Source organism: Bicyclus anynana, chromosome 9, assembly GCF_947172395.1.
Source record: "Bicyclus anynana chromosome 9, ilBicAnyn1.1, whole genome shotgun sequence".
Classification (NCBI taxonomy): domain Eukaryota; kingdom Metazoa; phylum Arthropoda; class Insecta; order Lepidoptera; family Nymphalidae; genus Bicyclus; species Bicyclus anynana.
Window position 1 is genome coordinate 4,471,065 of NC_069091.1, and position 15,489 is coordinate 4,486,553.

A 15,489-nucleotide genomic window follows, 5' to 3' on the forward strand; every position below is an offset into this window, starting at 1 on the left:
CGTAACCTAACTATGCAAAGCTAATATCGAATGTTCACGAAACAATACGCTTTGAGCAAGTACGTGTGATAATTGTATTACATGTACCTATTACAAACTACCTGCTTGTAATTTTGGTATTGATCGGTGAAGGCAAATTAATAACTGAAATAAAGTGGTCATCAAAACGGTTTCCATCTTTATTTTTACTGAAATAAAGACTTGTTTTTTCAAACAAAACCTTTATCATTCCTTATATTCTTTTATTACGTTCCAATTGTACTTGTTTTCCTTAATTTCGTGCATCTGAAGGTTGAACGTTTTCGTCAGTGCTAACCTTCGACGAACAGATTCATCTATCATCATCATATCAGCGGATGGACGTTTCAACGACTTTTGGACATAGGCCTTTTGTAACGCCTTCCAAATACAATACTCCTTAACCTCCTGCAACATCCTTGCGACCCATTTAACGTCGCCTTGTGGAGGTCGACCAACATTGCACTTTCTGGTGCTGAGTCGCCAGCACCTTGGGACCCTAAAATTCATCAGCGAAACGCACCACCCATTGGCTTCAACTTTGTGACTCGTTGATGCTAGTCACTCACCATCCAATAAATCCACGCACCTGCAGCGCTAATGGACATTCGATAAAACGACCAAGACACAATTAGTTCAGATGAAGCGCCTAACCCGGGCAAGGAGGCATAGCCTCGAGACCGGTACCACCTAGATTTTTATCCGGGAGGAGATGACCTGCCTGTCTGTTCAGATCAGGCACGTGAACTTATTGAGTGGTGTCGTGGTTAGGATAAGATAAATTTTGTTCATCTGTCGATTTCCGATCATAGTTCCGTCACTCGTTCTATCTCCCGCTGAGTGACTTTGAGGCCAAATGAAGGCCAATTTCGCATTTTCTAATCAAATGTATTTCATCTTAGGCCATCGCTAAACATCAAGTTAGATGACCATCTCATATAAGACAACATTCGCGACGCAACGCGAAGTGTAACAAAAAAATATGGCACACAAGTAAACCATGATTAAAATATGATGCCGCAGCGATAGAATTTTTGTGTCTCCTATTAAATATTGAGCACGCGAGCGCCAGGCCGCTCCTGGTACCCGGCCGGGGTTACCTTGAGCATGCAACGTTTGACGGCTATGAAACTGTTTTCGAAACTTGCACGATTTAACCAACCTCAAAAATAGATTACCTACAACACCTGCATTTAAGTACATATTTTATACGCTTTATATTAGCTTCACTTCTAACTATGTATGTAAGAAAATCTTCAAATCTTAATTTGACCCACTTCCCAGTCTTCGATTAGGATTAAATTTTGCACACGCTCTGAGTTCTGATGATAATACATGACTAGCTAAGAAAGGTCATTACAAATCCAATATGGCAGCCTCCAGAAGAAGGCGGACTGGCTGTTTGAAATCCACCCCCATGATAAGGATATCAAATGATAGGGTTTGCTGTCAAGAATACGAAAAAAATAGTCAGTATTTGTAATTTTTAGTGCGTGCTAAAAGCGTGTTTTTTAGTTTTTTAAAAAGTTATTTTATCATAACGACCTCTAGCGCAGTTGTCAGTGCAGGGGTTCTCAACAGTGATATTCAGCCGTGGCTAATTATCGCCCTACTGGGCAAAGGCAGGCGTCCACAGATCCGCATCGTACGTATCGGACGCATCGCATTAAACGGATTTTTTATTACAAAGGCAAAAGTATGTTTGTTACTTTTACTACTTATTTCCTTTACGCTGCAACTACTGAAATGATAATATGGCTGTAGAATGGAGATATATTATACCCTAGATGACTCGTAATCGTAATACGTCCGCACGAGAAAAATCTATGGTTTCCGCGGGATTTGTGAAAAACAGAATTTCACGCGAACGGAGATGCAGGCGACCGCTGGTATACAATAACTACATTCATCTTTATCAACCCATAATCGCCTCACTGCTGAGCTCGAGTCTCCTCTCAGAATGAGAGGGGTTAAGTCCACCACGCTGGCTCAATGCGGATTGGCAGACTTCACACACGCAGAGAATTATGAAAATTCTCTGGTATGCAGGTTTCCTCACGATGTTTTTCCTTCACCGTTTTGAGACACGTGATATTTAACTTCTTAAAATGCATTCGAATTCGAACCCACACCCTCCGGAATCGGAGGCAGAGGTCACATCCACTACGCTATCACAGCCGAAACTACATTAATATAACTACATTACGGAGCAACAATTTCGCGCAAATTAAATTGTGTCAAATGCCTACCCCACATAGCACTGCGCGCGTGGGACCCAGACACAGCTCATATTGTGTATCGAGCGAACAAATTGTCTGCAAAATAGAAAATTGTGAACATTTTAATTCCCACGGTAAAACAAACAGTTCACTAACCAAATTAATTTGTTACCTTCTACGCTTTGAGCCTTTCTATCCGCTACTTAACATGAAAACATGTCAATAAATATCTAGTTTTGTCAACTGAAGACAAACAAAAAAGGTCAAAAAGTTGTCCGTTGATATATTGGGTACAGAGTACAATCTAAAGGCATTGTCTTGCACGTTTTTTTAATGACAAATAAATAGTGGCATATTCATTGTTCATAGAATTGTTTACACAACATTAATTCTGCAAAGAAACATACACCAAAAAAACGTGCAGGACATTACCATATGAATTAAGCGTAAGGTGAATTAATTGGCATAAATTCACCACTTTGGTGAAACTTCAAAGTCTCTAAAATCAGCAAAAATGGTCAGTGGTTTATTTAAAAGTGATATAAAGAAGTAAGATTAGATTTTTTGTTTGTGGCATCCAATGTGTTGATCCATTGCAACAATTCAACCTAACTTCTCTCTAACTTGGCCAATAAAAACTACTTGGCCAATTTAAAAAAAATTTTTCATTATTAACATTAAGCAGATATAGGTATTTTTATTGTACTAACAGCCCAACAGTACTCGATGTGTACTTAAACTGTGTTTACCAACTAACAAATTAGAAATGAAGGTAGAAAACGCATGTCATTTCATAACTTACTAGCTGACGCCGCGCGGTTTCCCCCGTTTGGTTTCCTTTCGCGTATGAATACGGGAATAGTATATAGCCTATAGCCTTCCTCGATAAATGGGCTATTTAACACTGAAAGTATTTTTCAAATCGGACCAGTAGTTCCTGAGATTAGCGCGTTCAAACAAACAAACTTTTCAGCTTTATAGATATAGATTTATTTTTGTCTATAAAATTATTAAAAAATTAAAAATTATAAAATTTTTATGTATTGTTTGTTTAGAAAATGTTATTCAAAATATATTTAAATGTTAAATGTTAATCATTAATTTAAAAACAAATAATCATGTCACACCTAATAATTATTATTAGGTGTCAAATGACTAGCGATTTATACCCTTATTTTTTTATTTGTTTGTTGGTAAACAGTGTACATCGAAAAGGGCTCTAGTAGTATACATTGAGAAGGACTCTAGTAGAATGACATAGGCTGTATTTTAGCCCTGTATTTTTACAGGATAAGGAATTACGCAGATAAAACTGCAGGGTATCAATTGTTAGTAGAATATTTTTAGATAGTGCTCTGGAACTATTCAACATCAGATTCAACTAATACTACAAATGCTACTTTTGTTTATGTCAAAAGGACTCTTACAAAACCCCTTTCATGTCTTAATTTATCACAGCTACAGTTTGGGATAGCCTTCTCCCCTCCCCCACGCCTCCTCCCCTCCCCCTACCGCTTCAATTCAATCGTATCTTTCCTCATTATAAATTGAATATAGATAATAATAATTCTTTCTTACTTAAATTTCAATTCTAAAACCAGGAATTTTTGTTCTAAAGCTATACACTTCCAATTTATTTATCTGTTACTTTGGTAGCGTCAATTCAATTTATGATTTTACGGCTTGCTTGCTTTACCACTGAGTACAAATTACATTCTGGTTGCTTAGTGACATCTGTAGGCCTACCATACAACCAATGACATATATCAAGAGAAATAGGCAAAATGTCAACCAATGGCATCATTTGTCCCAATATAATGGTATTACAGGTTGATATTATTATTGAACCACTAGTGGTTGAAATCTCGCCTCACAAAATATTTTGCATTGGTTGCATGTTAAGCCTAAAGTATGAGAAAAAGAAGTGAATGACAAAAAGCACAATCATAATACAACACAATATAATCGTTCATATCTCTTAGTAGGCATTGGTTGTGGCTAGTTACCACCTTAGTGGGGAGAGACATGATATGGCTGAATAATTTAGTATTCCCATTTGAGACAACTTGGAAACTATAAAAGACCAAACATATATATATAGATATCTCTTCCAAATAAACCCACATCCATCTAAGACTGCATTTTCACAGAAAACCAGGTGATATCTCAGTAAAGGCCAAACTTGTCATTTAATAAAAAAAGCAATAGAATGAGTTAATTTAGAATTATAGTTGGAATTATATAAACTAAAAACTAATTCATTGTTTTTAGTTTAGTTTTAGTTTATTTACTTATCTAATCATTCAAACTGTTCAGTGAAATTGTCCATTTGTAGTGTCCATCAGTTTTAAGTGTACCTACAGTTTTTTCTAAAGATTATAAATTGAAATTTCAATTAAATAAATCTGTACAGTTAAAATTGAAAGTCTGTGTAGCTCCTCCAACCCAAACGGTTAAATTTTTATATTGTATACTAGGTCATAGACTTCAACCATAGTTGAAAAGTTTTTTGTAGTTAATATGCAGTAACTAAAGTAACTTGATTTTTATTACACTTGGCAGGTTGTCTAAGTCATCATCAAGTCAAGTATCATCTTTTCTGTATGAGATTGGTTTTAATAAATAAGACATATTGAAACTATAAAGCTATTACTTACCACATTATTGTAGTTGAAGGCAGCAGCGCCTGGTGCAAAGTATTCCCTGTTCATTTTGTCACCCATTACGATTTAGTTGGAATCACAAACATCCACTTGTATCATTTTAGTGTCAACAACATTATAAAACGTATTAAAACACTTCCTATACGAATGCTTCTCATATTAAAACATTCTACACACAATTGGGAGAGTCCGAAAGCATTGTTTGATTTCCTTCCAATGTTCCCCTAGACTTATTTTATGAATTTGATCTTTTCAATTATGATTTTGGGAAAAGTGGAAAACGATTGTTTTTAACTAGATTTCCGACCTAAACACGATACTTAGGTGAAATTTTAGATAGTAAAAAACTAAAAACTTTCAATGAAATAAATTTTACACTTGACAATTTTACCTTGACACACAAAACAAATGTCAAACGCAAACCTCAGTCAAACGGCAAACGGTAATTCGGATACACGATTAAATTACTTATTTGAACTCTACAATTTACCCAATAAATGTTAATTAAAAAAATAATAGCAAAAAATTCAAGATTATAACTAAAATACGTGAATTTTAGTTAACAACATGATTTTGTAATATTAACATCTATGGTATCTAGGGGTTTCTTTAATTCTTCAATGTTTCCGAACGTAGATAGAGAATTGACATAAATGGAAAAACACTTCTCTGTCTACGTAGCCGAACTAAGTTTTAGGTCAAAGTATCCGAACGTTTACTTTTTTTTTTAATAATAAACTGATTTTACGGCTCTGGGTTCTAAGTTTTTTATTAATATAACACAACGACGGAATAGGACGGAATATTTTTAAACACATTGAAATCGCTTCTTCTGTCAATTTTAGTTTTGATTCACATACATTTTGGATCACAAAAAGTAAAAATTAGCACTTTAGTGCATCTGCATTAAAGTTTACTCTATACAATCGTTTCTAAAGTTTCTTTTATTAAAAACAAGTTAGCTTAAACCTTCCTGAGCTGAGAGTCCGCGGGCATCGCCCCCTTGATGTTGCTTCTTCTATTGCTAAATATTAATTTCCTCTTTGATTGCTAATTGCTAAGCGTTTTCTTCTGTGGCCACTGGCCATATCCATCATTAATGGTGGAAGCATAAATGTAAAAAACAAAGCGACCTTTCATGCTATCGGTGATGAGTCCGAGCTATCTTGGAAGTCACGCGTATTTTTTATTCCACGAAATTCGACACAAACAATAACGAAAGATTCGCCATGTTATCGCAGATTGTAGACAACTCGATATTGCCGAGTAATTGTTGACCTTATGCCACTAGTACTTATGGTCCTTCGTAACAGTATACTTACCTACTCAATTTATGGGACTGTGGATATCTAAATTAATACTCTAAGCAACTTTAAGAGAAATCGGTTTTATTAAGGTCGAAGAATCGTTTATACAAAACAATGTAATAATAATAACAAAACAATATTTCTATTAATATTTATCTAAATAATTTTTTTATCTAAATAAAGTACATATTTAAAGAAATATTTTATTTACATGAAAAAATTACACTTCTGGGTACAATTTAAGATTTATCTGCAAATTAAAAATGCATGTAGGTTATATAATATTATTTGTTTATAACATTTTATCACAGCATTATTGTTTTTACCACTTTCACAAACTTTTATTTTCTTAAAATCTTTTAAGTTAAAATACGTTTCATACATATAAGTAAAATCAAAGTGTATGTCAATGATTTCAAAATAACTGTGTCTTCTCCCGTTCTTATATGTATAGTTATGGTATTTACATAGTGCTAAAACACAAATAAGCTTTTTGAAATTTTTGAAATATTAGTATAGATTACGGCACATGTGCGTAATGTGATACATTACGATATTGAAATTGGTGAAATAAAATAAGCGATACTTGACGAGCAAATGTGTTATAAAAATGATTATTTGATGACTGGCTAAATGAATTGCAAATACATATTGAAACAAAAAAAAACCTTTAATGGGAGTTTTACTGGTAGATAGAGGTAGGCTATTGTCTATTGACAAACATATTTAGCCATTTAGATACTTGTTAGTCACTATCCCGGAAATCCGTGGTTCTTGCGGGATTTGTTTCATCAATATAATTTTTTTTTCGCTAGCAAGTGAATTTCCTTGAACTCATTTTTAATATAACCAAGGTATTCCTTATATTGGACACATACATGTCGCGGTGGTTTACAGTTAATTTATGTTATTCATTATCTTCTTTCTTGATTCAGTATTTATCAATGAATGGTTCAATCAGTTCTGTGCCCATTCTCTCTTTTATCATTCGGAGAGATATGGAGAAGACTTCGTGAGCTATTTCCTTGTCTCTAGCCAAGCTGGCTGGTTCACAATAGAAGCAATTGTTGAAGTACAGCCCTGTTACCCCCTCTAGTTCAGCGGCTGTGGCCACATACACTGTAGTTGCAGCAGCTTGTTGCTAAAAAAAGAAAGAAAAAAAATAAGTTGTTATAATTATGTATGTAAAAATTTGGAATATTTTCTTACTAATTTCGTTTCTTGCCCAGGATCTGTGGAACATTTTTACAATAGATTCTGTTAGCTAACTACCAGGTAATAAAAAAATCTGAGCGTCGGAACGAGATAATGTACCACGAAATGTATATATGTAGGACATTTTGGCTGTTATGTTGTATAACTATTAATTAAGCAACAGTAAAATCTGGTTATTAAGAGCGCGCAGCACGTCGGTAGGATATGGATAAAATTCGAACATATAACAAGTAAACACGTGAGTGAAAAGCACGGAGCGATTAACGCGGGACGCAAATTTTATGACGTGAGCGCCAAAACCATTTTTACCTACTTGCAAGTAAATTAAACAACATAACGAAAAACAAAATGGCCATGTTCAAGATATATACCTAATTTTCTATACAAAACAAAAATTTAAGAAAATAAGTTTGCTATTCCTGAGATTGAAAGCAGAATGTGAGCAAAACATGTATTTTTCAAAAAAACAAAATATCGAGAAAAGTTTTACAAATTGTGTATTTTGTATAGTCATAACGAAGCTAACACTTTGAAATATCATTTACCCAAATATCAGGCTCCTAACTTTTTCAGAACACTTTGTAACCACCAAATTACATATTGCACACTCTTAACAACTTTTGGTAAACTCTTCTCCTCCCACCTTATATCAATAACAAGGTTATTAAAATATATTATTAACCAGCTGGTTTTTTTTACTGTATGTATGAATTGGAAGGATGTTATTTGTTTGGACAAATGTTATAATTTTGATTGTGTTTGTTTCGAACATGCTCTGAAACCGCGGGGGATCTGCTAGTGTATGAATATGATTGAAAAAGAAAATTGGCCAACAAAAAACTAATTTTGTTACTTCAGTTGCAATATAATTTTTATACTGTTTTTCACAGATCCCGCAGGAATCAAGGATTTTTCAAGAAAAAAATTTTCCTCGTATGTTGCCTCATGTATACTTTGCATCAGGTCTCATTTGTCGCTTTGCCAAAATTTATCTAATCAGTTCAGTTATTTTGAAAAAATGTTAAATAGAAAAGTGATCTTACCAGAGACTTGGTAAATGGGCGTGCCACAAAGAAAAGCAGTTTGTACACCCACCAACTGTTTTGTAAATTTGTTGACACCATGTTGCCGGGATGTAAAGAGTTAACGCAGATGCCCTTGTGCTTCCATTCTTCACTTAATACCTGAAATGTTGATTACCTTTTATTAAACCTAATTAATAAAAAATAATTATGAACTAACACCCGCGATTCCATTCACGAGAAAATGAATGTAAGGAATGTAAAGATAATGATGGCATATCATGGACTTTCTTTTGCAGATCTTTAAAAGAAGAATAGCCCACAAATCCACCATGCATTGTTTGGTTGTATTTCAAAGGGATTATGCAGCGATATTGACGAAGGCACCCAGGCGGTTTGACCTCTTTTCCCTAGCATCCAACAATTATCTCCACATTACAAACGATTTGTACAAAACCTTCATAAATTATATACCAAAACCTTTCTCATCAATCACTCTATCTATTCATGAAAATTTGCGTAAAGCACAAACAGGCTGTTAGTAAAATATTAAAGGATATTGATGATGATGTCTTATAAATAAATATTTCTTATTTCTTACCATAGCAGTTATAACATTGTAAAGTTTTGAATTGCCATAAGCTATCATTGCACTGTAATTATCTTTCGGATGTGCCAAATTCTGCTTTACAAATACATTTGTTAAACTTGCTGTCCTGTAAAATTTACAAAATAAAATGTTTTTAACTTTTTACACAACTGACATTCTTTAGTCTTAAAAGTTATTTTTTTCACTACTATTTAAACTGATTCTTCGATTTTGGATTATGTCTTGGTTACGATTTCTGGGTTGGGCTATAGATGGGCTTAGTTTTTTTTTCTTCTAAAAAGTTTTTAGATAAAATTCTCAGGCAAGTTGAGAAGTTGGTGGTGTTATTCCATGGGGTAGAGCTTCGTAGAGCACGGTGAGCTGTTGGTCCCGATTATTATCATTAACATCTAGTACTGGTTGTTTATCGCTCTAAACACGCCAACCCATTTGAGCAGCATTGCGGGTTTACACTCTATATCCCCTCACTTATAAGAAGAGAGAGGCCTAGCCCCGTAAGCCATTAAAATAGACTAATAATGATGAAAAAGGTTACCTGTGCGACTCTGAAGATACAAACACAACTCTGGATCCATTCTTTAGCAATGGCTCCAGCAATAGCGTAAAATACATGTGAGAGAGGTGATTGACTTGGAATGTCCTGTCGAGCTTGTCCTCTGTCTCTTCATATGGAAGACCAAACACGCCAGCGTTTAGTATTAAAATATCAATGTGGCTGAAATTTTAAAATATATAATTATATAAAAAAAATTGCAAACTTCTATGTATGTTATTCTAAAAATCATGGTCATTGAAAATCCAAACACTTTGATCTCTTGAAATAATGAGTATTGCAATTTTTATGATTGATTATGCTGTACAAAGTAAATAATTTATTGATATATGATATTAAAAGTAAAATACCTTTGAATAGCATAGGGTAAAAAAGTAGGTTTTGGGTATGTGTATGTAAAAAAATTTCCTTCTTTTAAGCTACAACTCTAATATACGTTTTTTTAGTAATAAGCTGGCACAAGACACCACAGGCATGTCTCTTAATAAGTACAAATTATATTGATAAAACTCTTACAAAGTAATAAACCTGATAGTCATCTCTCTTTGCCGACTGATAGCCAACTATGATAGTGGCTGGATACTTTACAGACTAGTCGGCATTATTATTATCTCTGAGTATTATATTGCTATGCACATATAGGGTTTAATTATAATATAATACAGTAATAATAAAAAAATATAATGTAAAAAACTTTTGAAACTACAATAGTAGTTTAATACTTACTCAGAAAAAACAGTTTTGACAGCCCTAGCACATTGTTTCACACTTTTCAATGAGCTCAAATCTAAATGTATTGCTTTCAAATTCTCATCTGATGCATTTGTTTCTTTAACAATTTTTTCAATTGCCACCTGTGTAGCTTCCATGTTGCGATTAGCCAATAATATATTACAGCCATGTCTTGCCAGGGATTTGGCTGTTTCATAACCTATGCCAGCATTGCACCCAGTTATTACAGCATATTTACCAGACAAATCTACACCATGTAAAACCTGTAATTAGAAAAGATGGGAAATTTAAAAATCATTAACTATTACATACTACTAAAACTCTTAGGAATGTCAGGCCACTCTGAGATTGCATTTCTGGAAGGTTGTGATTGAATAAGCAATGTAACTTTGAACTGGCGTATGAGGATGTTAAACTGCTCTGTTTCAAGGTTATGCTAACTGTTTGTATATGTAGTGATGAGACAAAAACAAGGTAATTGTAATTAAATATGTTGGATTGATTTGATCACGACCTGTCAGAAACGCCATCTCTGAGCAGCCAGATATTTAATTTATATTCATTTTTAAGGGTATTTTGTGATAGTAAGGGTTTTATGTGATAGTTTAAAAAAAACTGATATTTCTGTTCTCTTCCAATTAGTTGATAAGACTGTGTTAAGAATTGATGTAAAACCCATGATCTCTCAGAATGAAGTACAGCCCCTTTACCAAGAAACAATAGGAGCTTATAAATGTGCTATATAACTATATGTGTATATAGTTTTATAAATGTGTTACATCTTTAAAGAGTAAAGAAAAGTAAAAATAAAACTTTGTTAGTTCAAATATGATTTATAGTTCTTGGTTCTTTAGTTCATAGCATAGCATCCTGTTGAGTACTTCCAATAGTTTTTTGAAAAAAAAAAACTATAATATATGTTTTATTGTTTTGAAATTGTTTATAGTTAAAGATGTCTATATTTGACTTTGAAAGATACTTGAAGTGCTACTCTAAATATATTATTTAATCCGGCACTGATGATTAGTATGGAAACCAATTTAAAATCAAAACAAACCATAATATGCACTTACTTGAAAAGCTGTGGTTGACCCATCAAATCTTTGACGAAAATCGTGCACATGTTTTTTTTCCGTCGTCGCAAATGCTAGCCTTGGATCCACGTACGTTTTATTTCCAGTTTCCAGGTGGACATACAGTGGTTTCTCATTAGCATCCATAGTTTTCGTCCAACCAAAGGGCAAATCCTTGGGTATGACTTTTTTTTGACCCGTCCGTGGATGGGTCCACTGAGTTCTATTATTAGAAGTGCTGTAATATTATAATCACGATCCACGGTAAATTTTAGAGATTAGATTAGTGTAGTACGCATCACATTTTATTTTGAACTGCGGAAATGTTTTGAGTTTATATCGTAAAGCCTGCATACATCCTAAGGTTTAAAGTAACACTACGAATTTAAAATAATTATAAATAATATATGAATTTCCTTACTTAACAAAATAAACGTTTCCATCTTCAGTAGATCTCTCAACCCAACCTAGAGGTAGCTCATCTTCGCTATCCGAGTCTAATATTGCATTGTGCATTTTTATGAGTAAGCTAATACAAAAAATAACTTATTATAAAATCAACACTGCGATTAATGATAAACACAAGATTTTGTGCCGGAAGAAGTATAGTCATAAAACTTTTTTGTTTACATTCAGAAATGTACTCAATTGTCAATGACAAAAGAAATAGAGAATAATGTTGTCAATTGTCATTGTCAAATATCACGTGGTCTGTTTATCTATGGTTATCGTAGACACGAAAGTAAATAGACTGAGAGAAAACATCTATCGCATACAGTAATTAATTTAAAGAAATGTAACTCACCCAAATCCACCAACAAAATTTTCTGATCTATCGTTTTTTGAGGGGGAGTTTCCCAACAAGACATGTCCCAATTTTGTATGGAGGCTGGGCCTTTATTCTGAGTGTTAAGTAAGCGGAACTAATTATTTTTATCTTATATATGGAACCCGCATTTTTTTTTATTAATTCATCATCATCATCATCATCATCATCATCATCATCATCATCATCATCATCATCATCATCACCATTATCATCATCATCAACATCATCATCATCATCATCATCATCATCATCATCATCATCATCATCATCATCATCATCATCATCATCATCATCATCATCATCATCATCATAATCATCATCATCATTATCAACCCATATTCGGTTCACTGCTGAGCTCGAGTCTCCTCTCTGAATGGGAGGGGTTAGGATGTTTTCCTTTACCGATTTTTATTAATTATAAATAACTTTTTATTTACAAGAGTTAGTAAGATTAGTAAATTATATAAAATTAATTATATAAAATGTATTTTCCAACTGAAAAAATTAATGAAGAATTTTTACCATGGCAACATGCTCGCAATTCATACCCTGGTCCCTGACAGATTGTCCGTGATGTTCGCGTAGTCACGTTTTTAAAACAATTTAAGGAATTGTTTTGTTCATGTTTCTCTGATTTAATGTTTCTTTTTATTGTCTTGTACTAATTATGACATCAACAGCTTACAATCATATGAATATGAATTCAATTCCGCATAATTTTATTGGCTATTTTGAACACTTTTACCATACTGTTACTGTATTGTGTATGTTTAATTTGTAGACAAAGAAGCGTAAAAAAATATATCTAGTTATTGCGAGTTCCAAAAATTCTGAAATTATTTTCTAAACAGCAATTTGTATCTTCTATCCGTAAAAAAATACTATCGACCTGCATAAAAATTATAAACACTAATGGCCAATTTTGGGACATGTCCTTTGATTCGCAAGCCAGACGAATGTAATTTTTACACAGCCTCGCTTGTACTCGTTACAACGCTGTATCTACTCTTAAATCTACGCGTAACATAGAATTAATTAAACTATAAATAATAACAAATGAAACGTAACTTCATATTTTAGTAAACTAGAATCCATATGACATACTGATATTTTAGGGAGCTCTTTACACGACGATAACGATTACTACAATGAAATAACAATTCTGAACACTTTATACAGACGCGTTAGATCGTTATTATACTTTGACAGAGGGCAGAGGCATCTCTAGCTAACGTAGCGCCTGGGTGCAATCATCACCTAGCGCCCTCTAGTACCTAAGCGTGCTGAGCACTGTTAAAACGGAATATGTACATACAAACAGCACTTCAAGTTACCACTATCGCTATCTGTGTAACTAACTAATTTCTTTGTAGTCGCCTATTTTCAAAAGTAGATTTCAAAAATTTGTCTGCAAACATTTTTGGAACTGTGATAGTTTTAGTTTGGGAAGATAGATGTAAGATACGTAACACCCACTGTAATTACACGGATAAAAAAAATTCGAAAACAAAAAAACGAGTAGTTGCGCTCGGGCGCCCTTGAGAATGCGGCGTATCCCTTGCTCTCTAGGTAAAGACGCCTCTGACAGAGGGGTAACATTTAGTGTTTAGGCAGGACCCTACATAATTCGTCTGAGGGTAGATGAATAAAAAGAACTATTTTGTATCAAAACTATAATATTTTTATTAACTAAGTAGGTAAGCTTTGGTAATAACGAGATTAATAATAATAATTAAAGTAACCAGGACGTATGTGTAATTAATTAATAAGTATCACTGTTTTTTCGTTAAAGGTGTGTGAACTCCATCTTTGTTTTCTCGCTGTCTTTGTCTTTTGATCTCGGTAGCAGCAACGACAAGGCTCCACAAACTAAAAAATATGTTAATTATTAAAAATAAACAAAAAATGTAGATTAACATAATTAATATGTCTTTATGTATTATGTGCTGAGACTAGAAAATGTTCTGCAGCCAGTAAGTCACCAGTCCGCATTTAGGTATTGAGTAGCCTACTACCTATATAAGACAGAAAAGGGTTAACTTTGAGTAAAAAAAAAAAAAAATACAATCATTATTATCAGCTTTTTTTGATGGCCAACTACAGGACCAGGCCTCCCTTATAGGAGGGGATATGGAGTTTAGACCCACCACGCTGCCCCAATGCGGGTTGACGGGCTTAGGGTGATAAGGTTAAAACCATTAAATACCAGATGTTTATGATAATGACCGGGATCGACGGCTGCTCTTCGAGGTAACGCTCAATTTCCCAACTTTAAAAATTCAGATGCTCATATAGGTAGCCCGACCTAGGATACGAACCCAGGACCTTGTGATCCGAAACCACATATTTAACCACTGGACCAATGAGACTGATGAAAATTATCAACGACTAGCCAAATGTCTTCTTTTTGGTAAGTTATTTTTTGTAGCCCTGACTGCTATCGCCCGTAATGGTAAATGATGATGCAATCTAAGATGGAAGCGGTCTAAAGAGGTTATATTATATTATAGAGCTTACATATCAGTCCTCCTCCGAAGAGATAGAAGGTGGCCTCACAAACTGAGTTGATCATCAGGCCCGCCACATTCGTGCCAACTATCGACCCCACACGACCCACCATCATTGATAGCCCAATCGCCATCCCTCTGCAACAAACAAGTGGCAAATAAGTTACTAAATGTTACATTAGCGAACGCTCGCGAATTCGTCTGCGTGAAATTCATCATCATCATCATCATTATCAGCCGATGGACGTCCACTGCAGGACATAGGCCACTTGCATAGACTTCCAAACAAAACGGTCTCGAGCCGCCAGCATCCAGCGGCTCCCTACAACCCGCTTGATATCCTCGGTCCACCTAGTGGGGGGTCGACCAACACTGCGCTTTCCGGTGCGGTGTCGCCATTCCAGCACCTTGGGACCACAACGTCCATCGGCTTTTCGAACTATATGGCCTGCCCATTGCCACTTCAGCTTCGCGACTCGCTGAGCTTTATCAGTGACTTTAGTTCGTCTGCGGATCTCCTCATTTCTGATTCGATCACGCAGAGAAACCCCAAGCATAGCTCGTTCCATCGCCCGCTGAGTGACTCTAAGCCTTATGTTAAGGCCCATAGTTAGCGTACGTGAAATTCAGTTGTTCACAAATCCCGCAGGAACCTAATAGAAATATGTCGTTCTAAAAACTTTTCTGTCTTCCAGTTAAATGAAAGTCTCATTAAAATTGATCCAGCAGACCCAAAGATTA

The 15,489-nt window shown here is 34.5% G+C and overlaps 3 protein-coding genes across 6 annotated transcripts in view; all 3 read right to left on the reverse strand.

Annotated features, from left to right (window-relative positions):
- LOC112047276 (shootin-1) overlaps positions 1-5,309 on the reverse strand; it is a 118,045-nt gene extending 112,736 nt beyond the window's left edge. For both annotated transcript variants that reach the window (XR_002886936.2, XM_024084343.2), the window contains exon 1: positions 4,895-5,309. Coding sequence is in view for 1 of the 2 variants with exons in the window: in XM_024084343.2 (XP_023940111.1) it covers positions 4,895-4,960 (66 nt within the window). In the remaining variant the exon portion in view is untranslated. The remainder of the gene's footprint in view (positions 1-4,894) is intronic.
- A 962-nt stretch (positions 5,310-6,271) lies between these two features.
- Positions 6,272-12,075, reverse strand: LOC112047264 (WW domain-containing oxidoreductase). The gene is made up of 7 exons (XM_024084333.2): positions 11,834-12,075; positions 11,413-11,650; positions 10,334-10,602; positions 9,590-9,769; positions 9,046-9,160; positions 8,466-8,606; positions 6,272-7,348 (listed from the first exon to the last, which is right to left on the reverse strand). The coding sequence occupies exons 1-7, from the start codon at positions 11,926-11,928 to the stop codon at positions 7,139-7,141; spliced, it is 1,248 nt and encodes a 415-aa protein (XP_023940101.1). The 5' UTR covers positions 11,929-12,075; the 3' UTR covers positions 6,272-7,138.
- Positions 12,076-13,899: 1,824 nt separating this feature from the next.
- The window catches only part of LOC112047263 (synaptic vesicle glycoprotein 2B), a 34,158-nt gene continuing 32,568 nt past the window's right edge, over positions 13,900-15,489 (reverse strand). For all 3 annotated transcript variants that reach the window (XM_024084332.2, XM_024084329.2, XM_024084331.2), the window contains exons 9-10: positions 14,759-14,886; positions 13,900-14,110 (exon numbers count right to left, since the gene is read on the reverse strand). In XM_024084332.2, the coding sequence (XP_023940100.1) occupies positions 14,028-14,110; positions 14,759-14,886 (211 nt within the window). In that variant the 3' untranslated portion in view covers positions 13,900-14,027. The remainder of the gene's footprint in view (positions 14,111-14,758; positions 14,887-15,489) is intronic.

Bases quoted from the DNA above. Each gene is read 5' to 3' on its own strand.
- LOC112047264 (XM_024084333.2), bottom strand. From the start codon at position 11,928: ATGCACAATGCAATATTAGACTCGGATAGCGAAGATGAGCTACCTCTA. The intron at 9,770-10,333 runs GTAAGTATTAAA...TTAAAATTTCAG, and splicing joins GTCAAAACTGTTTTTTCTGA to CCACATTGATATTTTAATAC. The intron at 8,607-9,045 runs GTAAGAAATAAG...TCAACATTTCAG, and splicing joins ACAATGTTATAACTGCTATG to GTATTAAGTGAAGAATGGAA.